General features: G+C 42.7%; 1 protein-coding gene across 1 annotated transcript in view; it reads right to left on the reverse strand.

Annotated features, from left to right (window-relative positions):
* Positions 1-27,071, reverse strand: part of CTNNAL1 (catenin alpha like 1) — a 337,662-nt gene that overhangs the window by 47,977 nt on the left and 262,614 nt on the right. The window contains exons 9-11 of the mRNA XM_075585981.1: positions 18,079-18,237; positions 15,153-15,245; positions 13,890-14,040 (exon numbers count right to left, since the gene is read on the reverse strand). Of these exons, the coding sequence (XP_075442096.1) occupies positions 13,890-14,040; positions 15,153-15,245; positions 18,079-18,237 (403 nt within the window). The remainder of the gene's footprint in view (positions 1-13,889; positions 14,041-15,152; positions 15,246-18,078; positions 18,238-27,071) is intronic.

Here is a 27,071-nt window from a genome sequence, read left to right on the forward strand (position 1 = left end):
TAAAAAATATGGTTCATTTATGTGGTATATTATTGTTGAGCTAAATATACCATTACAGTGCTTATATAGTTATAGGTTACATTTCTTCTCCAGATTCTGAACAGTTATGGGTCCTATTAAATAGAAATACCTGATGTTATTTAGATTCTGGTTACCAATCAAGTTCTATGATATACATTGAATTTATGGATAATGCAGGTATTGTAAGAATTACTTTATATATTCATTGTATTATACATCTATTTTTTTCCAATTCCCTATTCCTCTTTTTAAATTCCCTATTCCTCAATTGTAATTGAAATACTCAATTGTGATTGAGAATCAACAGCTGTCAAATTAATTGATGATTAAAAATAGTTCATTCATTGATAAAAGTCTTTCATCAAAATCCAAATGCAATATCTTATTTTGTCCTGTTTTGGACTTATTCTTTAATAGCTCAATTGGGTCCTCATAACACTATGTGATTGTGATTGAAATTGTTTAAATTGGTTAATTGTAAATTTATTAATCACTTAATGTTTGCAAGTACCTTCCTATAAATACTGTGAAGGGGCCGTCTATTGGGTAACCCCTGATGAAGTCATCATAGATGACGAAACGCGTAGGGCGTGGTCTAACTGAGGCCATCACTTGCCTATGAACTTTGGTACTGCTGGTAGTGCGACGCTGGCTCCTGTTCGCCCGTGATACTGTTGCCGGCACAAGAATCTTTGAGCTGCTGGTTCCCGGAGGGACTCCATACATTGAACACCGAATTGGAAGGACTTCACTTCCGGCCATCCGGTTACACGAAGGAGAGACACGGGAGGACGCTATTACTTCAAATCGGACGGCGTTGCTGGCACTTGAGAGCCAATCTCATACCTGCTTATTTATACAGTACTCTTGTGAGTGGGCATTTGCTTGATTTTAAGTTCCATAAATTATATGTTATTACATTAATGCACTAGGTGTGCGCCTGTTTTTTTCTTCTTTTTTCATATATATATATATATACACATGTAGAGGTATCAGTACCGTGTTAGCCGAGCTTCAATAATCAAAAAATAAATAGATGATACCGTTCTGTGGCTAACGAAATGCTTTTATTTGTGCGAGCTTTCGAGATACACTGATCTCTTCTTCCGGCGATGTTACAATGAATGAAGCAAGCAAAGGGTATCGTATAGTCTGTTATTGCTTTATGGGATAAGCACCAAAACTTATTTACTTGCAAATGGTGTGCCGGCTATGCATTGGATTATATATATATATATATATATAAAAACACATCCACACCAGGGGAAGGACCAGCACAGATAACATTCCAATAGACACTGTTTATAGTATAGCTTTTGCTTCATTCATTGTAACATCGCCGGAAGAAGAGATCAGTGTATCTCGAAAGCTCGCACAAATAAAAGCATTTCTCGATTATTGAAGCTCGGCTAACACGGTACTGATTTCTCTCTCTCTCTCTCTTTTTTTTAAATTTTTTTTTTATCCCAGCACAGTAAGTGTAAAACCGTGTTATAATGATCTATTTCAGACTACAAATGGTGTTAAAGTATTATTTGGAGGGATCACTAAGAGTACCATTGTGAATTTTTTATGATGCTTTTAAAAGTCCATTCACCCTCAATGTTGTATCACTGAATTTTTGCATGTACACTCTGATTGAAAGCGGATAGCATAGGTAGGGCATTCTTAAGGGTGTTGCCATAGTGCAGTATGCAGTGTGCTTACTTCTGGCATGCCTCTTTTCTGGCTGCCACTTTTTGGTGCAGCACCGCCTCCTGATTGGTGCAACAGATGTAGCTAGCTTCACTGTCTCTGTTGCCGCTGTCTCCCACGGTCGTGCAACCGCGGTGGTCGGGGCACTGGAGGATTATTTCTGTGGGGGATGACAATAGGAGGCACGGAAGCCCCACAGCGCAATCGCGGCAAACACTGTCCCCAGCACGATGACTTTTACTTCGACTGCGGCATGGGACACCGTGAGTCTTGCTATAGTACATCTATATGTATGTATGTCTTTATTTATATAGCGCCATTAATGTACATAGCACTTCACCGCAGTAATATATGATGTGACAATCATATAAATAACAAATAATACAGGTAACACATAATTGGAAGAAGCGCTTCAGACAAAATGACATTTAGGAAAAGGAGTACCTGCTGGGGTTTTTGTTTGTCTTCCTCTGGATCAATATACTGTAAGAACGGATATAGGATAAAGTATCTGTCGTCTAAATTTAGCATACAGTAGGTTGAACTTGATGGACACATGTCTTTTTTCAACCTCATCTACTATGTAACTATGTAATGTCAGTCATAAACAGAGATATATTTGCCCTACAATCCCTGATCACCAAATTTATTTGGAAATACAAAAAGCCGCGAATCAGCACATGAATTCTCATGAGCCCTAATGGCTCCGGAGGGCTGGCACTACCTTGCTTAATTTCCTACTATAAAGCTGCTCAGATGAGTCAACTGGTCCACTGGTATGAAAACCCTGAGATCAGAAGATCGGTGGCCATTGAGGCTTCTACAATCCACCTGGCTGAGCTTAATAAATCACCGAAGATCTGGGAGATTACAAAACTCAAGTTGATCCTTCTCCTCTAGAAATTTCCTCATGACCCCTTTCTCATATATGTAACGGTGTTTCCCCCATCCAAAACACAGATAGGGGCCATTACAGGGTGTATGGTGCATATACCTGCTGGCAACAGGAGGGCTGAGTCGTCTGCCGATGGTAGTGGGGATACAGGAACAGGCTTCTGGGGTTCATACCCCACATATCTCCCTAGCAGTGCAGCGCCTCCATCTGCCGTAGGCTCCAGGAACTGAAGGTGATCTCCCATGGTAGAACTTCTTACCTCTCCCCCCAGTAAGGTCACGCACCAGGCAGGAGGTATATTGCAAAACAGGAATGTTTTTTTTACTACACTCTGCTGTAACAGTTATACAGCAGTCTTCTGCCGGATACAGTCTGTCAGGTCAGCTATCACTGAAGATGGTCCCTGGACCGTCACTACAAGTCAAGGGCACCCACAGCTGTCCTAACTCTCCCCCACCTCCCTAGCGGAGGCAGAGGTATGGTCCACACTCACTCTCCCCCGGAGGGAAGAGCTCATGGGAAGGCCCCAATCTCAGGCTGCCAGTTGTGTGACCTGCCTTCCTCAGAGGGAAGGAACAACCCTATCTTTAGGGCGGTCCTGCCCTTAAGTACAGCCATAAGGCGGGCACCCCATTGTCCCAGCTACAACAGGATGTACCACCCTCTGCTGTTACTCAAGTGCAGTACCAAAGGTGAGGGGGAAAACCCTATAGCAACTACTGGCAACCTGATAGTACCAGGGTTTACTGCCGGCCCTAGGGCAAATAGTAGTCAGGGGTGACCTGGCTACATATAACACAAACTTTATACCGGCAATAAAAAAAAGAACCTTCGAAAGATGGCAAAATGCAGGAATCACGAGATTTGATATTGGCCTGGATTTAAAGTCTAAACCTTTCGAACACTTTGTGGCAGAGAAAGGGCGTTTTATACTAAAACACATACTAAGTTATCCTCAACTCATTTTGAGAATCATTGCCTAGGTGACACCACAACTATATGGGTCTCTTCCATATCATGGGGTAGTTTCTCAACAAAGGTTGAAGTATATGTCACAATGGGAGTGCATGGGCTAAAATCTGCAATGCAGTGTTTAAATGGTCTATTTGTACTACCATTGTGATGGTGAAGGGGTTAACCAGGCTCATCAAAAGGTTAAGCCCACTTGGTTACACCTGATCCATGTGTTGGGGTCCTAGAGTGTCAGCTCGTTGACCCAAATGTCCTAAATGCATTACTGTGACTGTGTGCAAATTATTCGACATTAAAGATTTCTGTGTGTTATGCCTTTCCTGTGATGCTGGGACCAGGAGATTTCTAGTCTGGGAGTTTCAGGGTATGTTTGACGGAGAAACTTCTTTCAGATTGCGTCTATTTAGCGGGGTTCCAAAGTTACTGGAGACCCCAAAAATGTACCCAGGATTCAGGTTACATTCCCGGCTACGTTGAAGCGCAGTGCCCTGGTCAAAACCCTACCATGAAAAACGTTCTTGCAACTCACCCCTAGGAGGTCCTGCTTCAGCACAGACCAGAACAGGTAAAATGAGGCACAGGGAGGACAAGGGTAACTGAAACAGTCAAGGGGCCCCTAATATAATATAAACAGGAGGGGCTGCACAGTTCTTACCCAGGTCACCCTCACTCGGGGATAAGGAGTTGAGGGTTTACTCCAGCCCAAAAATAAAACGGAGAGGGTTTTATTAAGATAAGGCTGAGCAGGTTTTTATTAAAATAAAAAGTTTATCTATTGAGTGTCAGACATATGACTAGTGGGAGAAAAAACACCGTTACAGGTTTCACTCTAACACCCCAAATAAACTTAGCACATTTTAATAAAGAAGAATAGAAAAGTACAGGTTATTAAAGCTGGTATGTTTTAATTAAAATGTTATATACTGTGTCCATGAAACAAAGCAGGGTCTTCCCTCTCCTAGCCACCTGGGTGTTGGTGCTGGTGGGTCTAACCCTTGGTCCTAGATGAAAGGGAGACCAGATGGCTAGAGGTGTGAACCATTTGTTAGCAAGAAAGGCTAAGTGGAGCACCCACATCCTCAGCTCAAAGGGTCCACGTGGCTTAGCCCAGACAGAGTGGAGCCTCGCACCATGGGGGGCAAAGGGGCAGAGAAGAATATTTTGCCGGCCCCTGGGAACACAGGTGTTTGGGAAACCCAGTCTAGTCGCCTCTGATTGGTTGCTAGGGGCATTGCTAAGGTTTTTTGATTGGGCTGCAGTGTTTCTGGGAATGAATACCAGAGGTTTTAAAACCTCTGACAATAGCTCAGATTTGGGAGAATCCCCAGAGATTCCTAAGAGTGGTTTTTCCCAGTGATTCAAAGGGATTCAATGCTTGTGCCAAGATTCCAGAAGTCCAATTTGCCATAAGGGCAAGAACGGGTCGGACCGGACCCAGAGACGCCTAGCTGCGATTGCAAGGAAAAGGGCTGTCGGACTTTTTAAACCGGAATGTTTTCTAAGCCCCTACTTCAGCACTGGACTGTTTTAAAGACTTTATTTCAACTAGGAAAGTCAGTTTGTCAACCCCATACCCCCAGTAAGTGCATCTTTTTCTGTCTATTGTAATAAAATGAGTGTTTGCCTTTTTCTATGGAATAAATTACAAATGTATTTTACTTATTGGCTTTGCTCAATGATAAGATCCCGGTATAAAGGTATATTTTGCCTTGTCTCCCGTGACAACCATTAGGGAGAATGTGTATAAGGTCATGATGAGATGATACCTCACCCCCCTAAAATGATCTAAATTTGTCCCAGGTTACTGCCTATTATGTCCCAAGGGTTGTGATACCCAGGCCTCTTTCTTACACTTGCGGTGGTCGTGTCCAGCAGACAGAGGATATTAGCTGCAGAGGATATTAAACTTAGATCTTTCGTTAGATCTTTCGCTTTTCCTCATAAATAGACCAATCCAAGATATCTCCAAGGCAGAAAACAAATTGATCTCCCACATAGCAACAGATACAAGATGCGAACTATCTGCTCTATGGAAACAGCACAGTGTTCCACCTCTTTCCAAAATTAAAAACAGAATATGGTTTATTTGCCAAATTGATAAGCTTTCTAAATTACTCTTGTGCTAAATTCCAGAGCCTGGCAACCATCCATTATTCAGGGAGTAAATCCTACATCAATTGTGCTTTAATCCCCAATAAGCATTCTCCCTTGGGATTCTCTAGCAATGAACAGTCCAGGCCGCCTATCTCTTGAGCCCTCCCAGTAAGAAAAGCAGATAATGTTGATAATCTTGAAGAATATAGCACCACCTAAATAATTTATGTCTCTGGGGTTTATAAAGCAAGACTAAAATTAAGAACTAAGAACGATTGTCTGTGTTGGACTAAATGATTGTGCAACCCTCACCCGCTTCTCTCCCCTCACCCACTCCCCTGTTTATGATTTCATATTATTTTCACATCTGTAAAAACCTTCAATAAAAACGGAGTTCTAAAGTCTGACTGAATATAGAAACACTCATAACTTAATTTGCCTATTACTTAGACAGACGCCATCTTCACGGTTGTGTCTGTGCTCTTCACATACACGCGTGCATCTAAAATTTGACAGGCTGACATCTATTTTTGCAGGAGAAACAGTTATCTATCTCAGGCTGCGCATACAGAAGTGGTGACAGCGCGCAACATGAAAACAAAGACATGATGTCCGTCTCGAGTGCCCATAGCTTGCGCAACCGTGCTGCGCAGCGAAATGGCGACCAAAATCTCTGAAGTTACTTGATTTTGTATGGGGCCGGCACGTGATGTCAGCATCATGTGAAGCGGTTCAGCCAATAATGGCAAACTGCTCACATGATTTTACGGGCCACGCCTTTGCCACGCCCCCTGTCATCTTCAGAGGTCTCCTGCACCAAAGTGCAACTATCGCTATAGCAACGGCGAGGTGACACATCAGCGTTCATGAGCACGTCGCCCACGACGCTATTATAAGCGCAGTCTTAAGCACCTCTTACCCATGCAGTGTGCCGCAACAGCAGGCAATTCCGCAGCAAACATTCAGATCACAGGCTCCAGATTTTTCTAAAAAGTTTCTGATGCCTCAGACTTTGGCATTGGGGCTGTGCTCAGTCAGGTGGGGGAGGAGGGCAGTGAACATCCAGTGGTGTATCTGAGCCGCAAGCTGCTCCCAGAGAAGTGGCATATGCCACTATTGAGAAGGAGTGTCTGGCCATAGTATGGGCTCTAAAGAAGCTACAGCCCTATCTGTATGGCAGAACCTTCACCGTTATAATGGACCATAACCCCCTAAGTTGGTTACAGAGGGTGTCGGGAGAGAATGCCAAGCTATTGCTCTGCAGCCTTGCCTTGCAGGAGTTTGATTTGTTTTATCTTCCATGCACACTCTACCCTGTTTGGATTCGAGCACACCATACCTACATGATCTCCTTTTGAAGTTTCCCTGATCCTGAATCCTTTTCCTCTGCTGGAAATGTAACTTCATCTACACTGACAGTCAGAACACTGCCTATTTATATTCCACTTGTTGTAAGTAGGAATTTCTACAGAGCCGAGATACCATACATACTCCTGATTGTATTGACATACTGCACTATTATTGTTTTTATTTTTTTATCTTTTTCGGTGTGTTTCCTGGTCCAATCGCTCCCTTCCCACCCCGGACCAGGAGTATGATTTCACCATTAAGCACAAGAAAGGCAGTGAGCATGGGAATGCTGATGGCCTCTCCCGACAGGACAATCACCAAGACCTAATGACTTCAAAAACTCTCAGGTCAGCCCAACCACCAGAGGAGGTGGCCAGGGCAAACCTGGGGCTTTGAGTGGGGAGGTGTGACGAAAATGGGGGTAATCAGCGCATTAATAAAGGCAGTGTGCTTGGCTGGTTACCTCTATTACATAGTGTGGATGAAGGGGTTAAATTTTCATGCACCGTACATGTCTTATTTATCCCTCTGTCCCTTGTTGTCCCCATTTTGCAATATCTTATGTGCTTGCAGTAGCGTACATCCCACACACACACATGAAAAATATAATTGGGAGATAAGGGGAACATGTATGTTCAATAAAGTGTATTTTTGCTACAGGTTTTAAAAGGGACAAGCAAGAGGAAGTTTTTTTTTCTCCTGTCATTAAAATGCACACAAGAACCAAATGTTTTGACACTTATGAACTGGGTCACTTTCCTATGCAAGCTTCAAAGGTAACATGCTGGGCCAACACCTGTGAGTCTCGGGAAGTGTTGCATATGAAAGCCCCAGAGTCAGGAGGTGTGAAATTGGCCAGGATGGATGCTAAATAGGAAATCCTGTTGACCATTTGGGCTAGCTCACCCCCTGAGTTTCCCTTCCAGCCTGAGAGAGGCCAGGTAAAGAGGGGAATGCACCTATGCTAAGTAGACAAGGTGGCATTGTTGCACAGACTCTGTGTGAACAGGAAATCCCTAGAGTCCACTCTCCACACTGTAGGCAAGTAGGGGATTGGGGAATGAGAAAATTCCCATGAGGGGAATTGGGTTGGTATGTTGGAGATAGGCTTTCAAACCCTATATACATGCCACCCAGTCTATCCCCATTGTCTTTCATTTTCTATTCTACAATGTGAGCGGATTTCCATCACGTTTCTAACAGCGGATAAGAGCAGCAACAACCCTGGGACACCAAGAGTCTTATCACATCAGAACCAAGGACATAACTCTGCGCCAGAACTCCGTTATTGCTGGGGGTATCTATCAGATCCCAACGGACCAGAAAGAACTTTGCACCTTTCAAAGAAGGATTGGGCTGGCAATTTGTGCTCTTGCAAAAGGACTGCATTTTAAAGGACAATATTCTGGTTCTTTGCCCCTTTCTGGACATTCTATCCTGTTTCTCCTTTCGGTAAGGGTTTTTATTAAGTGTATTCTAAGGTTGTCGTGTTTCTGTCTATCAAGGAAATAAATGACAATTTATTTTGCTCAACTTGTATGCTCAATCTAAACCCAAAATATAAATGTGTTGATAATAGTTGTGTCCATCGCGACAGTGTGTAGTCTGATTTGATTCATCATATTGCAACAATGCAAAATACGTAGCTTTCAGGGTTGCCACCTTCTACTGAAGGCCAAACCGGAGGGAAAAACATCTCTCACTTGATGGCGTGGGTCGGCAGTGTCTCCCGACATCCTGTTGTAATTATCCCTCTAACTTCAGTGAACATGGCTGCCTGGCGTCAAATGACGCCGTGTTGCCATGTCAACTGGACGCTATGTGATGTCATGACGCTACGTAACATCACATTGCCATGACAACGTGACGCCACGTAGCGTCCGGACGTCACATAGCATCCGGTTGCCATCGCATCATTTGCTGCCACGCAGCCATGTTCACTGCAGTTGGAGGGGGAATTGCAGGAGAATGCCGGAGTCGCCGCTGCACCGCACCTCACCGCCACCCGTAGATTAACAGCGGCAACTCGTAGCCCGGAGGTAAGACCCGAAACCCGGAGAGGTGGCAACCCTGGTAGCTTTCAGTATTCAGAATAGATGTTGTCACATCATATCCTCATTTTTAATAAAGTCCTCCAACTTGGTGGTGACCTGTTTGTCACCTCTCACTGTGATGCACAAGGGATCATTCAAGAATGTTAGTTTACTTTGAGGCCGACAGCCCAGGATCTGGCTATCGTCTATAGCCTTCTAAATGTTACCATACGAATTAAGCCGTCTTTGTAAATCATCACAGACCAGGAAGGGTCTTGGCCTGCCAAACCCAATTTCTTGTATGTTTAACATAAATCAAAATCCTCAATGGAATGTTTAAACGCACCCATGAACGGAAAACATTTGAACTCAGAATGATAAGACTCAATGACACCAAAACAAAAGGACTTAATGCGGATATGGGTTTTCTCACACCCTATCAAAATTGTTTGTAATTATCCTGCCTGTCTCCTTATCCACACCTCCCCCCCCCCTCCCCCAGCATCCCATTCCCTCTCCATGCTGTTCCTTGTCACCGTTTTACACCCTTCCATGTCTTCAAACATTTTCTCACGCTACCTTATCTACAGTACATCTCTGTTGTTTTTTTTTTGCTTGTATGTTTTCCCCTGCTCTCCCTAACACTGTTTTAGCCATCGATTCCATTGTTAATCAGTACTGTCAACCTGAGGAAGAGAGGAGAACTCTCGAAAGCTTGTCCTATGACATAAATTGTTAGTCCAAATAAAAAAGGTATCGCCTAATACTGAAGCACTCATTTATTCTGCACTATCGCAACTGGACTAACACGGCTATTTCCGTTTTATATATATATATATATATATATATATATATATATATATATATATATATATATATATATATATATATATATATATATATATATATATACACAGATATATATACATATACATATACACACACACACACACACACACACACACACACACACACACACACACACACACACACACATATATATGTATATATATATATATATATATATATATACACACACACATACACACACACATACACACACACATACACACACACATATATATACACATACATACATTCACACATACCAGATAAAAACACGCTCAAGGTGTATATATTAATGAAATCAATATTTTGTGCTAACATGAGTAAACACAAACCATAAATGGCAGGAATGTATAAATATACAAATGGTATAAATACAGTAACAATATTGCCAGCCAGATTGGATTGGCAGTAAACTGAAGGAATGCTTTTAGCTGGGGAGGAAGGCAGCCCTTCCAGGAACAACCTAATCCCAAAACACATGTAGAAAATGATATTATATATAGTTTATTATTATTAATTACTTCTGAATAATTATGCCAATTGATGTGCAGAGATATTAGAGTCCTGTATTGTAAGGATAGGTATCTAAGTAAGAAAAGGCAAATACATTAAAATGATCAGCTTCACAGTTCAGGGGTTAAAACCTCTTTTCTGGAGATTAGGATTACAGAGAAATGAAGAAAAAAAGAGGGCGGAGCACTGCGGTGAAACATTGTACGGGCCGAAGGCAAACTATGTAATAAAAGTGTATTTAATATGCACAAAGCAGGCACATGAAGTTCTAAAAAAAATCTCGGATTACAGAGCAGAATTATTTCAGTTGGATACCATTCATATAGTCTTAGGTAATTATTAGTAGAAGGAAAATGCACAAATTCTAGTAATAACACACAGCATTTTGGGAGTTTCTCTGACACTGGCTGCAAATAAAGGAGCCTTCTGTGCTCAGAGGAATGTGTAAACATGGTAATTTATGTCAGTAACTGTAGCAGTGTTACTCTTTTTAATGCCTTTATTTATGAGGAGGGAGATTAAGATGTGCAAATGCATTTAGTATGCTTCATACACTGGGCACTCAAACACATTTGTCTAATCCAGAATTACATAAATGACATACATGCTTTGATTGAGATACTAGGCAAGGAAATCCGTCTCTAACTGAATACATAATACACACCACGGGACTCACTAAGCGCCGGCGTGGAATATAACACCCTGACCTGGCTTTAACAGAGATGTATCAACGTCAAGAAAGTGCAAATGGGAATTAGTTTTTACGCACTGCTCCATTTTCTGTTTGCGTCAAATGTAGGGAAGTGTTTTTTTTGTTTTTTTTCACATTTGATGCAAATTGTTAACCAGATAAGTTTACGCGCTTCAGCCCTCAGATAAATTTGCCTGGATACATCAACCTCCCATTGACTTGAACGGCAGTTAATGCCGGATGAAGGTGCAATACACTGAATCGGTGCTTGGTGATTTGTTTTTATGGGATAGAACCACGTGTTCTTCCAAGCATATTCATATCAAAACTAAGTGGTGACCGGCAAAGGTCTTACCAACTGCATAATGCGGCATATGTATTGAGGCAAATTTGGTGCCATTCTTGGACAAAACCATTGCTCCATATGATTTTTTTCTTTCATAAATATGGTGCATTTATTTTGCCCCAGAATTGCTCCAATGTTGACATGATACATATGACCCTACAGTGTGTACTCCAAGGTTCGAATGTGTTATCATGATATTATTAGTGTTTAGTTGAAAAATGACAACATATTCAGCAGAGATAACATTGTCGGTATTGTTTAGCTTGCCAGTGGTCATTTTATCCATCCAAGAAGAAATAAAAAATGTTTTTAAAAAAACCACACTTGTAGACTGGGGAGTTCCAAGATTAAAAATTAGGGTACGGTATTTATGGTATTCTCTAGGGAGAAAATGTGGAGGAAAAACAGCATTGACTTGTTTTGTAATACTGTAATCTTTAAGTAACCCACTGCTTTGGTTCTCTATTTAAAACTGATGTTTACCCAGCTGGAGTAATAGGCAATAAAAAGTGTCATTATTGACTGTATGCCCAAGCAGCACGTGTCCTTTTAGGTCTTTTGTAAATGTGTAATCTGTTTCTTTGCCTTACCAAATTGAACCTTACAACTTCAGGAGCAAATTAACATGTAAACACCCAGAATCCTTTGAGAGCACAGTACACGCTACAAGCTGGGTAGGCAACAAAAGGTCTGTCGCTACCTGCATGTGGCATAAAATGACTTCTGAAGGGTTTAATACACAGTGAAGTGAGACATACATTAATAATCACGTTTTCCAATGTGCAATTCATGTCAACTAGCAAATATATGTTTGTTCATCACTGGTAAGCTTTAGGGGAGAGTTGCCTTTGTGCTAGGGTTGCCAGGTGTCCATTATTGAACCGGACTGTCCTGTATTTGGACACACTGTCCAGTAAAAAATTAGAGGTAATACTGGACATGTATGTGTATACTGCTATTACCCCTCTGGACATAGTGACTTGACCGGCTTGGGGGGGGATTTCCACAAGCAGGGAGACAGCAGGGCTGTTGATAGAGGGCTGTGCAGCTTCCTCCATCCTGATTCGCTGCTGCTAGGTAATGCAGCCAAATCAGGAAGAGGTGTCAGGAACATGTGGGTGAGGCCAAGGAGAGGAGGAAAAAGCATGAAGTGGAGAGAGGTGAGAGGTGAGAGGTGAGAGTGTGTGTGTGTGTGTGTGTGTGTGTGTGTGTGTGTGTGTGTGTGTGTGTGTGTGTGTGTGTGTGTGTGTGTGTGTGTGTGTGTGTGTGTGTGTGTGTGTGTGTCAAGCGCGTTGCACCATTTATCATTGTGTCCAGTATTTTTGGAGAAGCCACCTGGCAACCTTACTTTGTGCACAATGAGATAAATTCATGTTATATGAAGATTTTGTTAAATACAGGTTTTGGAGTAGCTATAGGTAAGACTGTACTGACTTTAGAAAAGTAACAGTATTCTTTTTCCTGTTCAGTATTCTTCCTGTTTCCTGCTTCTGCCCGTTACCTTAGCAACCTCCCTTCTCCCACCCCTGGGGCTTTGGTACGTGCCTTTCTCCCTGTCCCTTGGTGCAGTCCAAGCTGTTTCCCTCTGGGACAGTTCAGTTCCTTTATTTCAGAGCTTGCTGCCCTCTGCACTTTCTCTCCACTGCTCTTCCTAAGAGAGATTTGATTCTTACCTATTCCATCTTTTTATGCACTCTCAAACGTTTCCCCCCTTTTATTTCTGTTTATGTTCTCATAATAAGAAGCCTGGAACAGAACAAACAGCCTTATTGACTTTTAAAGCACCAGTCCAAGTTGCTGTTTTTTATTTTGTATTATTTTATTTCCTCCTTTAATATGTGCATCAATACAATCCACACAATGATAAGTAATAGCTAAGTTGCCGATCAATCCGTTCTCCTGTGATCAATCGGCATAGATTCAACTCGGTTCAAAGGTTCACTAAATGGCTGTTGCAGCAGAAAAGGACCAAATATGCAAAGTTCTGTGGGGAAGATCATGTGACCAGGCTGTCACTAGATACAATTGATGCACTGCTAGAGAGAGTGCATGGCTCAAAAACGGGTATGCCAGAGCTGGCTTCAGAAGAGGAAGGGAATGTGACTTCGTCAATGGTTGCCATAGAAACAAAAAATGCTCGTTACATTATAATACACTAAAAATGTCATTCACAGTTGTTTAAAAAAAAGTATTTTCTCATTGTACAGAACTGATTTATTTTAAAAAAAAACACACACATGTAGGATATTGCTTGGTCTGCAGCTTTAAGGTACACACAAACAGTAGTATCGCTCCCTGATATTAGTATACTGACTCACAAACAAAATAGCTATATGGCTTATCTAAGTACCAGTGTGTGTGTCAAAGTGCTTCTATTTTCCTGAACCAAGACAGTTTTACACATTGCTTTTGACTGACATCTTTTTTTACCTCGTCTCCCCTCGAACACATCATTAATTTCCCGCAGCAAAATAGACATGTCACTCAGTTGCGACTCCCATGCTTCGCAGAAGACGTCCAAGTTTTCTTTAGCAATCTTACTGGTTGGATGAAGAGCCAGTGTCTCTGCCGCTGACACAATCTACAGTGGAAAAGACGCTTGCATCAGACCAAGTTGTAGTGCGTGACATTGTTTATCTAGTTAACACCACACATCCCATTGGAACGCAGAATATCACAGAGTCTCCATAGGATTCAATGGCAGTGCTGGTACAGACTATCAGAGCACAGTATCCCAATATAACACACAAGACCGGACAATGGAGCAAGCTATTATCTACAGTACATATTGTTCTTACACAGCAAACATTACTTTAAGCCTTGATATGCCCTGTGACATTAAGGCATATCTGCCTTATACAGTATGTCATCTGTTATATGACTTAGCATGACATTTAAAACAAATGTAAACAATGGTACAAGAGGCATGCACAATTACATTTATGAGCACCGTCATTAGAGATGGGTTAATCATTTGTGTACGAATAGTGAATTGGATATTTGCTGCTTATAAAGAAAAGTTTATAAATAGCAAACAGCCAAAAGTCGGCAACTGCCAATGTCTTTCTTAGACATCAAATTTCAGCCTTATGCTTGTGAATATAAAATTTAGTCGTTTTATGGAATTTAACTTTGATAATCATTTCAAATAGAATAATTATTATTATTGTAAGTAAATAAAATACTGCAGATGCAGCCAAACTTCGGGCAGTATTTCCCCATTGTAAAATATTTAGGAGCTTATTCAATAATCTTAAATTCGAAAAACTATTATTTAAGTCAATGGATGTTTTCTACTGATCGCAGGTGGATTGGCTGCATTGGAGCTTATTGATGAAGCCTCCTTAGGTGCAGATCCAAAAAAGGGCCCTAAGCTTTAGAACGATTTTACACCCATTCATTTAAATGGGAACAAGGCATGTTAAGGTTTAGCACCCTTACAGTATGTGGTCCGGGGCCTAAATATGATTGTAAATACCTGCATGATTGTTAGGCCTCTACCATATATTCAAAACAGTACAAATTGTACTGGAAACGTATATGCTGAGATATACTGTACCTACTGTATTCCTTACTATAATACTGTATTTCCAGAGAGGAGTACAATGTCTGCCTTAAGCCAATGTTCTGCTCACATGTGGTTACAACTTACACTGAAAACAATTGGGAGATGGGAGATGGAAATTGGCATACCTGTGGGCCAGTCACCTGAAAGGTGTCTTCTGCATGAATGCATGTAATTTCCAGAGGTTCAGTGCCTGAAACATGTCTCAACAACCGACAAGTCTAGAAGAACCAACATAGCTTCAATTACAAAGAATGTATTTCATCCTCATAAAACAAACTGAATGCCAGCATACAAAGCTAGCTATTTATATTTTGATTATATTACATCAGTATAAAGTGTACAGTACCTGAATAGTTAAGAGACAAAAGAAAAAAAAAATAACGACATTCTTTTCAGAGTAGAAGATGACTAGTGGTTATGATTGTTTTTTGATGTGGTATATCCAATTTTAACGCCTAGTTACAGCTATGCATGACCTTGGGCATGTGACTGTTTCCTTAGCCATAGGGAAATATAAACAAAAGCTCCTCACGATAAAGACTTTTGTGTCTGCATATTCCATTATGACTCACTTATAATACACTGTACAGGAATAAACTATTAGGTTTGTAATATGTAAGATATTAAAGCTGCAAACAGACTACTCTGTTTATGTTTTTGATGGTGCCATTTATCTCTACCTGGGGCTCATCGGTGGTCCCCATTGTCTGGAGACCCTCAGTTCTGGAAAATATTTGTTATTTTTTGTTTGTGCCGCGTTTGACACAAAAAACTACAAACATGGCTGCATAGTACAAACATGGCTGCATAGTACAAACATGGCTGCATAGTACAAACATGGCTGCCTGGGTCGCCAATAGAAAGCCGGGACATCATCTCCAAACAACGTTGCAGCTTTTCTATTGGCCACCTGAGCGAGCCCTGACCTGACATGTTGTTTTCCAAATTGCCCAGTGGATGTTGAGAGACCACGGATGAGTTCCGTGGGACCCCTGGTTCAGGTAAAGAAAAACGATTGCTGCTCTAATTACAATTCTAAATCTAGTATTCATATTCACTTCAAAATTAACTCGCATGTTACATAGAAGTTGAATATAGGTCATTTGAACAGCAATTTTATATTGACTATATTTTTTTTGTACTGTTAGAATACATTCAGTCTGATGCCTTTGGTTGGTATCTCTTAATAAGCAACTGCAATTCTGAGTTGTATTCTATCATGAAAGCTCTTAGGTGTTGAGTTTGGTGGAGAGTGGTTACTGCCTCAATATATGCAAGGAAAACATGTTGGTCAATATTCACTAAGCAGTGGTATTACATAAGACTCTTTACAACCCATTCACTTGAATAAGCCATAAGGTGTCTTCGGTCCCAGGAGACATCTTATAGAATAGCACCGCTAAGTAAATATTGGCCTCAATGCAAAGTAGTTACTCACTCCGCCCTATATGGGCACAAGGATAGTTAGTGACAGGGGTTGGGTGCACCTTAAGGAAATGTATATGATAAGAACAGAGTGCGGTCCAAGGGGTCTCAAAAAGCCACCAGCATTGCACTCTAAAAAGACCCCCCCCACCCCTCCAAAATATGGGGCCGTTAATTGCAAATCTACACAAAATAGAGATTGGTCCAAAATCAAAGAGGGATTGGAGAATGTTGATTTTGGTCCAATCTCCATTTTTTGTAGATTTGCAATTGATTGCCTCATATTTTGTGGGGGACTTTTGAGACTACGCGGCAATATGGGGATTTTTGAGATCCACTGGACCTCACTACAGGAAGATCTGAAGGAGTTCTACTTGCAACTAAACTGAAAATGGGGACTTCAATTATTTTTTGACTAAATTAATGCAGGGAAAAAAAAGGCAATTAATTTTTCATAGCAATACGTTGCAAGTCCTATCAAATACGGGGTTAAAGAATGACTAAATGAATCAATATTTAATCATCTAATCATAAATCACCAATTGATCACTTGTATAATAAAGTACATCAAGAAAATATTATGAAGGAGCCTCTGCAGGATTGACTGCAGGGGGCTCTAAGGTGTCTACCAACGCAGGGAGGTGTCTTACGGCAGAAGACTGCCAAGTAAATACTGTATAGCCAATGTCCTAGGACCAAAGTAAAGTAATGTCTGTGTAGCACAATAAACTCGTAATGTCTCTAATAGTGAAATGTTTTAGGGATTAATTTTTTTATTTTTTTATGATCAATACCGAATATCCCTTTTAAAATTAATTGTGGTGTAAGCAGGTAACCCTGTTGATCCAGACTGTTTCCCTTGTGTTGTTTTGCCTGGATTAATTATGCCAGCATAAGTAATTTAATAGATTGATGGGAGAAACCAAAATTATTAGTTAAGATTATAGCTAAACAGACATGAACAAAATAGAAAAACTCCTTTTTAGACTCATACTGTAGGTCATAATCAAAAAATAATAAGGAAACAGCACTCACTGGTAGAATCTAGAATTTCTCCTGTACCAGTTGAAATGAAGGGTAAATCAGAAAAACCCGCCTTATCCAAAATCTTAGCAAGAAATATATCTGAGTCATATGGGCATTCTGGAATATACATTTATTTGCCAAAAGAAAGCACAAATGTTCCAAGGAAAGAGTCCGCTTCGTCGCTGCACCTGACATAGGGGATTGCTTCCCTGAAACGTTTCTGATTTTTTTTTATGGCAAATACATTTACATTCCAGAATGTCTACGGGACTCGGGTATATTTTCATCCTTGCATTCAGATTTTTTCTATGATTTTAGAATCAAATACAGTATGTAAAAAGTTTACTATAAGGCAGGTTTAATATATTTCTAAGGAAGCCGATTACATCTGTACGTTGTTCATAAATCTATTTTGTTTTTGCATAATCTGGCACTACCTCTTTATATGAATAACTGTCTTTGCTGTGGCCCAATGGCCCTAGAGTTGTGCATCAAGCCAATAATTTTACTATATGTGAACCAAGCTTCCTCCAAAACGAAAAGCAGAACGACATATTACTCGTGAAACCCGCCGAGAACCATAAAACCTCAGAAGCTCACTTCAACAAGTTGCTCCTTCTGCTCAGATAGCTTGCAGGTATATCCAGCCACCGCTTCCAGGTTCCCTTCCGCTCCAGCAATTTTCAATGCTTTCAGGACCATGTGGTCTGCGTGGTATTTTAGCAGGTCTGCTGCCAGTACCGTAGCTGCATTGTGAAGCTGAGACACATGAAAGATATAAATAACACTTGTAAACACATACTAGCTCAACACAATGTCCACAAAGCAGAAATAGAAGGGAGCTGTTCATGAAATGCTGAAACAAACACTAGAAAGGCGACAACTTGCTTGTTTTCAAAACACTCGTGTGATGTGGATGGAATAAAGTATCTACTAACTAGATGGGGTTAAAGAAAAATACAACAATGCTGTAAGATCTTTGAGACAGGGACTCTGAATGCGTTCATTGTTGTACAGTGCTATGCACTTATATAATATGCTGTAGATATTATAATAAACATTAAAATACATATTTAAACAAGTAGCAGGGATATAACTTACTCCAGATAAAACAGGGTCTCCTGCTAGAAACCATGTTTCAAGACCATATTTCGCTCAACATAAGATAATACATTTGCATATACAAAGCACTGAATAGTACTTGAAAGCAACAATCTCACAGCCCATTACATTATGGCTTTACTAGGGGGGGCACTTGCATTCCTGTCTTGGTGCTAAATATTTTTCACAATTTAGTTTTGGCTTAAAATATTTCTGGGTTTCTGGATTTCTTTATAATTGGAGTAAAAACTCAAAGTAAGCAGATGGCGCTATCTGTATGCCAAACCAGTATACCCACAACAAGTGTAATGCAACCGTGTTAAACCAACTGGCACTGATTGGCTATTAAACTAGTAGAGAGTAGAGAGAAGTCAGATGGTGCTAACTGTATGCCAACTACCATACCCATCCCTGGTGTAATGAACAAAATTAGCCAACATATTACACCTATTATCGTGCGGTAAGGTACTAAATAGCAACATTTTGCAACTCAGGTCTCCATTGTAATAAATCGCATGATAATGCGTGAAAACTCACGTGTGATAACGGGCGCAATAATGTTGGCTACAATACAGTCTTAAACCAACTAGCACTGATTAGCTAATGTACTAGCAGAGAGCAGAAAGAGGGTAGATATTGCTACCTGTATGCCAACCACTTTACCAAACAATGATGTAAGGCAGGGGTATGTTATTTTTTCATTACATTTCTTCTATTGAGACCTTTAGCGCCAATTCAAATCACTTGGGTTCATTCTGAGCATGACACACCCACAAGAGGGGATGGACAGGTACTCCAAAGCAGGTTCCTTAAGCCTTGGAGTATCACTTTATAATTACTAGAGGGGGAGAGTCTTCGGTTCTGTCAGAGGTGATAGGGTGTAATCTCGCATGCCAGAGGTTAACATGCCTAGGGATTCCAGTGAGGTGAGAACAGCCATTGTCCAAGTAAGGGAGTGCTTCCGTACAATACTACAAAGTGGAAGCCTGTGCCTCTTTGAGGAGATGCTGCCTGAAAACCTTTGAAGAATAATTTGATGTGTGTTCCTTTACAGAAAAGTTCCCTTTTGATTCTTTCTCACCATACTATCCCTGCAAAGACCATCAGCATCTGAGAATTAAGATAAAAGAATCGCTGAGCATCACCTACACCACCATAGAGACATTGGGACACTTGGTGTGGCCCTTCTTGTGCTGGCTGTGGGAAGAGGTGTTACATAATGTATAATTATTTTCATTTACATTTTTTAACTAAAATGCCACAGCAATTGTCCCACTCACACCTGCTACCTGTCCCGGTCGACAAAACGCGAGGGGCGTATTTATACGAGGCGAAAATGCCATGAGATCCGATCTGAAGGAAAAGCGGAAACAAGGTTTCGGTTTTGACTCGGCTCACTTACGTCGATTTGGTTATAAGAACCAGAATAACCGAAAAAGAGAATATTCCTGTGACCCAGGGATTCCGACTCTTCCTATGTTTAGGGGTATTCGGAATTCAGACAAAGCCTACCGCCCACCCTTCGTGTTTACCTCAACCAGGAAATATCACTCGTGTTGGCTTTGCCAAAAAAATCCGTGAGCGAAACATTGGCCTTTTTCCTTTTTTCTGCATTTCTAAAAACTTGACACATCGACTTTACTGGGGGTCTCCTAGTAGTAATGCCAGCGTAGTACTACTTTGAAGCACCACTAGTTCAAATATATATATATATATATATATATATATATTTAAAAATAATAAACTGAATGTTGTAACCCATGGCGACTGCAGCTATAAGTACAAAACAGAGAAATAGTTTAGGGTTAATATTCTTGTTTTCATTGTACTTTAACTGTGTGTACTGTAAGTGTAGCCACTCAGTCACTGGTGAAATTTGCTGCACTTAACAATTGCACCCACTACAATGTTTGCAAAACAGCAAATATAATCTTTGCCTTTTGGACACCTTATCAATGTTTTTTTGGCTAGCTTTCATACTCGTGTAATGCTGTTCAACAACTGTTGTAACCAGGGAAATAGCAATTTAAGCTGAGCACAAAAACAGCCAGCATAACATGAAAGCAATCAAATTGCAATGATGTGTAACTGTACGTGTGTGCTGCACCTCTGACTTATGACGGGACAGATAGTTCTCGTTCCTGGCTGCCCTATATTTATCCCACGAGTCATGTGGCTAAGCAGTAATGTTTCTTTCTTATTTAGATCTGGCAAGCTAAAATACATTTTCAGCAAAAGGAAACTAGAATCTATTCCAAGTATGCAGAGCTCCTATAAAATAATACAGCCATATTCCTGCGTACAGAATATCTATTTTGCTGTGCCTAGCCTACCATGTAATAGAAAGTAAGGTAACATTTGTATCCATTGTGGAATATTTGCAATACACATCATGCTGCAATGTATAATTGATGCTACTTTGTTAAATGCAACATTAGATGCATTTGATCCCATTTTGAAGATGCATAGACTCTTCGGTTTGCCATTGTCCTTTTAGTCTCTGGTCATGCACTATTCACATAGATTTACAATCCACACTTTGCTACTTATTTCAACATGTGTGGGTGGGTGTGCTTGTGGAGGACCAAATTATCCTACATTATTAGAACCCGATTCAGGAAATATTGCCCCCTTGATTATTACAGGGTCCCCCGAGATGCCACTGAAAGGAACATCACGACAATCTAATCAGCTATACACTGTACTTGGCAGATATTTTTGAATAAGGAATAGGTCCTCTTCTAAACTATTAGTTCCACATGTACGGCCAACACTACTACTTAGAACTGGTCCCCTCTTGGTTCAGACACTGCTGCCAAAAAAAGAGAGGAGTGGGCGGAGGGGGGAGCGGGGGGGGGGGGGGGAGAATTAATTTCTCTGTTTGTCATTAAATTAAGTATTGTAAATATTTCTCATCTTTCCTGCTCCTATGATTTTGTTATAACTTACTTGCAGAAATGTGCAAAGCCAAAACATGCAATTATTTATGATAAAAGGATAAAAACTAAATGTTACGCACAAAAAGTATAAATTATGTATCTATTTACCATTTAAATAAATGTGCAGCAATTAAACTTGCATTGTACCAAGCATCTAATATATTTGTTTAAATATGTAATTTTGACATAAGAAAACACATCTGTATTCAAAGAAATATAAATAAAAAAAATCTAAAAATCAATAAGTAATGTATAACTTGGATTTTAAAACAGCCCCTTGACTTGAACTGACCCATATACAGTACTCCGAAAATAACAGCATTTATCGCCTACTGTAATAGAGGCCACAATTTGACAGACATGATGATGAGCTCCTAGAAGGTTAAATATGAATAATAAATTGTAGCGGATCCGATTGCAAGTCATTGGGAGACCGGATATGTGTGTTCTAATTCTGGCATTGTAACTAGTCTCCGTCTGACCTTGGGAGAGTCATGTTATACTGTGCTGAATCTCCGTTTACCGGACTATATAAACCGATCTGGAGCAAGCAGACGCAGGCGGATTTCCAGATGCACATCTGCCAAGGTGTAACCCCTTCAGCACTGGAGAGGTCCACCAGGCATTGCCGAGAAAAAACAGCTACCATACAGTACACCAGCCAGCAATGTAAGTATGCAGAAACAGGTTCTGAGTATCGGTGCTCAGTGAATCCAGGACACATGCACAATAATAAAGTCCTGAATAATAAACATCGTAAACTGTTGGACAAGCTCTGATAAATGTCCAGTGAGACTCTTAGACCAAGTGCATAGAATGCTCCTAATAGGGATTGGTGAGATAACAGTTCATGTATGATGACAGACAGCAACTAAGTATATATTCATGTACAGTAAATGTATGTAACTAGAACACTCACCCTGGAGTAGCACTATAGTAAAGGTCACAGTATCCTTATCTTGATGAAGGAAAAAGGGAGTAGTCACATAGCTGGCAGCTTATCCTGTGTGTGTGCATCACGCCTATGAATGGCAGAGAAGGTAATCTGGAGGATCAGAGCGGAGCACAACTGTAGAAAAGATGGGGGCTAAACACCAGTGAGTGACTCTTTGACAAAGGGCATCCTGCCCGAAATGCGTCAGAGTTCCTGATTGTGTGTTCCTCGTATACCATGGATTAAAGTTTCATATTTTTAACTTCATCACTGGTGTTTAGCCCCCGTCTTTTTTACAGTTGTGCTCCGCTCTGATCCTCCGGTATACCTTCTCCACCAGCCAGCAATGTTGAATTGACACCGAAAGGGTGAAACAACATCTCAAGTCATCATTTCTGAACGGATATTGACCTTAAAACTTGCTGTTCATTAGGGACCAGCCTTGTCTCTTCGGCATTATTATGAGACGCTGGCAATAAGCAAAGATGGTTAACATTACATACAGGGAGCTAATCTGAGACCCAGGATGGTTGAGCACAGTACAGCTGCGCGCATGTCTTCAAAGTTGCTCGGCAAAGTTTTTCCGCGGTTTTCTTGTACATTTCGCGTTATTGCAGAGTTTTAAAGAAATTTCACATTGCTTGATAATGAGCGAGAAGACGTAAATGCAACGATTTTTAAATGATGCAGTTTTGCCAGAATTGTGAGAAAAATCCAATATATAAAAGACCTAGGGGCCTATACAGAGAGCAGCGCAAACGTAAATATCGGCATTTTTTAGCGAAATTTGCCTATAGAAAAGCAGGTAATGGCGAGTTAAGAAAAAAGCGCCATTTTTTTTTTTATTTGTAAATCTCGCCGCGCGGGTGGCGAGAACATGAATCTCGCCAGTTTTAAAAATGTCCATATTCAGGAAGGCACGATCGCCATCTAGCGGCTGTGGCGCGATATTCAACAATTAGCTCCGCCAACAAAAGTTGGCAAGAAGCTGGAGCTCGGCGGCTAGAGGGAAAAAAAAAAAAACGCGATTTTTTTCTAACACATTTCAGCAGCGCATCTCTCCGTTTTCAACTCGCCACACTCATTCATGATATAAATTGCAGATTTCGGACCTTTCTGCATATAGAGAAAAAAACTCGCCATTACAGGTACATTTTATTACCCTCGCCAATTATTTACAGCGCTGCTCTCTGCATAGGCCCCTTAAAGTCATATGCTTCTTTGTTTGAATTTGCACTGCACACTTAACTTTCTTGGAAATGCTTGGAAACATTTATTTAAAGTTGGCTTTCATTTAAAAAAAAATTTATAGCACAAATCAGGGAAGAAAAATATATGAACATGTCGCTCGATTCATGAACTTCCACAGCTGGGGCTCAGTCCCAAGATATTTATTCCGAATTGTAACAATACAATTGAGAGTAAGAGCAAAGTAATACTCCTCCCTAGTGAGATCTAGCCACCTGTATTGAGCATCACAAACTGCTCTTTTGATACAAAACTGGCACAGGGAAATCTTATTTTTAATTGTGCTTGTGTGCGCCTATGTGCAAACCTGAAATTTCACCATCTGCACTAGCAGGGTCAAAAAATAATAATACAATCTTACAACATAGCACGGTGTGCTTCAAATATAGTAGTTTGGCAGGTCACTTTGTGGTCCCGTGGTCACAACCAATGATGAATGCAGTCATCACCCAGAAAATGAGAAAAATAGCATGATGTGTCCAGTATGTTCCAAGGCCTCTGGCGTGCCAGCCTTCTTGACGTACAGTAAGTCATAAGGACAGCCTGAGGGTTAATACATTTTTGGCAAGTGTCTTAAAGGCTTTGGACCTTTATATAAAAATGTAAATAAAATAAAAAACATTTTAGGATTTTTTTTTTTAATAAAGTTGGGAATCTACTTTAAATGGCAATTTCAAAATAGGTCATAAACCCTACTTTGTGGCTGTATTCGACATCCCATCTGGTTCAACGGAGTGGAGGTGTGAAGCCTCACTATGGGGTTTCCTAGTTGAACAGTCAGAGAGGAGCAAATACCAGATCCCACAAGAGGAGAGGGACATCTACACACCTGAGACCTATTTGGACATTGACTCACACTTGGCCGTGTGAGTGCATTTCACTAGTCTTTTATCCCTATCCCGTGGAGGTATACACACTGACTATTCCAGGACATTATTACTGTTTTGTATTTCTAATTGCAATTTTATTTTTTGTGCTCCTGCACTCTTTTTCCTTTTGGTTCACGAGAATCACGGGAGGATCTTCCATTGGGTCGAGCTGCAACAAGTGTCGGGCCAGAATTTCACAATTTGTTTTTTATTTTTAACTAGCTGAGAGACCCGGCGTTGCCCGGGATGTAAATGCGTAATAGGTAGTATTATTTATAAATGGTGGAACAATAGGTGAGTATTTGTTGTAAAGGTTGGATAATAATGTTGAAAATAAAGATGGAAGAAAATGTAATACGATGTTGTAAAAAAATGGTTTATTGTAAACACACCACAGTACAATGTATATTTTGGTGACATAAGTGATGTAAAAATGTGAGGCGTGTGTCCTGCTAGGGTGTGAGCGTGTGTGAGGCGGCGGGTGGGTGTTCAGTACGGGTGGCACGTGGGTAGTGAGTGCTGGCTGTGGGTCGGGGTCCTGCTAGGGTGTGAGGCGGCGGGTGTGTGGCGAGTGCGGGTGACAGCTGGTCAGTGATATTGTTGCGTAGGGGCAGGATGCGGCAGGTGTGTGTCGAGTGTGTGGGGTGGGTGAGAGGCGGCGGGTGTGTGTCGAGTGGCGGGTGTCTGTTTAGTGCGTGCGGCGGCTGTGTGGCGCGGGGATGTGAGTGGTGGGCGGGTGAAAGGCAGAAGTGCGGGTGGGAGAAAGGCAGAGGCGGGAGGGCGGACGAAAGGCGTTGAAGGAGGGGAGGGGAGGTGAGGTCGGAGGGGTGGTGAGGGGAGGTGAAGGGGGGCGGAGGGGAGGTGAGGATGGGTGGTGAGGGGGGGGTGGTGGGGGATGGTGAGGGGAGGTGAAGGGGGGCGGAGGGGAGGTGAAGGGGGGGTGGAGGGGAGGTGAAGGGGGGGTGAGGGGAGGTGAAGGGGGAGAGGTGAAGGGGGGGTGACGGGAGGTGGAGGGGGTTGCCGGGAGGTGAAGGGAGGGGGGGGGTGACAGGAGGTGAAGGGAGGGGGGGGTGACAGGAGGGGGGTGACAGGAGGTGAAGGGGGGGGTGGTGACAGGAGGTGAAGGGAGGAAGGGAAGGGGGAGGTGGAGGAGAGGAAGGGGGAAGAGGGAGGTGGGGGAGGAGGGGAAGGAGGGAGGAGAAGGGGGGAGGTGGGGGAAAGGGTGAAGGGGGGGAGGTAAGGGTGAAGGGGGGGAGGGGTGAAGGGGGAAAGGGGGTAAAGGTGGGGGAGGGGAAAAGGGGGGAAAGGTGGGGGAGGAGGGAAAGGGGGGAAAGAGGGGGGAAGGGGGGAAAGAGGGGTGGAGGGGGAAAGAGGGGTGGAGGGGGGAAGGGGGGGGATGGGGAAAGGGGGAGGTGGAGGAGGGGAAGTGAGGAGGGTAAGGGGGGAGGTGAGGAGGGTAAGGGGGGAGGTGGAGGAGGGGAAGGGGGGGGAGGTGGAGGAGGGGAAGGGGGGGGAGGTGGAGGAGGGGAAGGGGGGAGATGGAGGAGGGGAAGGGGGGAGATGGAGGAGGGGAACTGGTGGGAAGAGGGGGGAGGTGAGGGGAAGGGTGGAGGTGGTGGGAAGGGGGGAAGAGGGGGGAGGTGGTGGGAAGGGGGGAGGAGGGGGGAGGTGGTGGGAAGGGGGGAGGAGGGGGGAAGGGGGGAGGGGGGAGGAGGGGGGAGGTGGTGGGAAGGGGGGAGGAGGGGGGAGGTGGTGGGAAGGGGGGAGAGGTTGGAAGGGGGGGGGAGGTGGTGAGAAGGTGGGAAGGGGGGGAGGTGGTGGGAGGTTGTAAGGGGGAGTGAAGGGGGGTGGAGGGGAGGTGAAGGGGGGGTGGAGGGGGGGGTGGAGGGGAGGTGAAGGGGGGGGTGGAGGGGAGGTGGAGGGGAGGTTAAGGGGGGGTGGAGGGGAGGTTAAGGGGGGGGTGGAGGGGAGGTGAAGTGGAGGGGATGTGGAAGGGAGGGGAAGTGTAGTGAGGGGTGGGTGAGGGGAGGTGGAGGGGAGGTGGAGGGGGGGTGGAGGGGAGGTGGAGGGGAGGTGGAGGGGGGGTGGAGGGGATGTGGAAGGGAGGGGAAGTGTAGTGAGGGGTGGGTGAGGGGAGGTGAAGGCCGCTCACTCACCCGTCCGGCAGCTCCCACGTGGATCTGAGGCGGGAGGCAGCGTGTTGTGGCCGCTCCCCCGCTGACTGTAGCGGCGCCGGGGGGGGGGGGGTGGAGGGGAAGTGAGTGAGGGGAGGTGATCACTCCACTCCCCCGCTGAGTGTAGCGGCGCCCGGAGGGGGTGGAGGGGAAGTGAGTGAGGGGAGGTGATCACTCCGCTCCCCCACTGAGTGTAGTGGCGCCGGGGGGGGTGGAGGGGAAGTGAGTGAGGGGAAGTGAGTGAGGGGAGGTGATCACTCCACTCCCCCTCTGACTGTAGCGGTGCCGGGGGGGGGGGGGGTGGAGGGGAAGTGAGTGAGGGGAGGTG

Source organism: Ascaphus truei, chromosome 2 (genome assembly GCF_040206685.1).
Source record: "Ascaphus truei isolate aAscTru1 chromosome 2, aAscTru1.hap1, whole genome shotgun sequence".
In the NCBI taxonomy this organism is placed as follows: domain Eukaryota; kingdom Metazoa; phylum Chordata; class Amphibia; order Anura; family Ascaphidae; genus Ascaphus; species Ascaphus truei.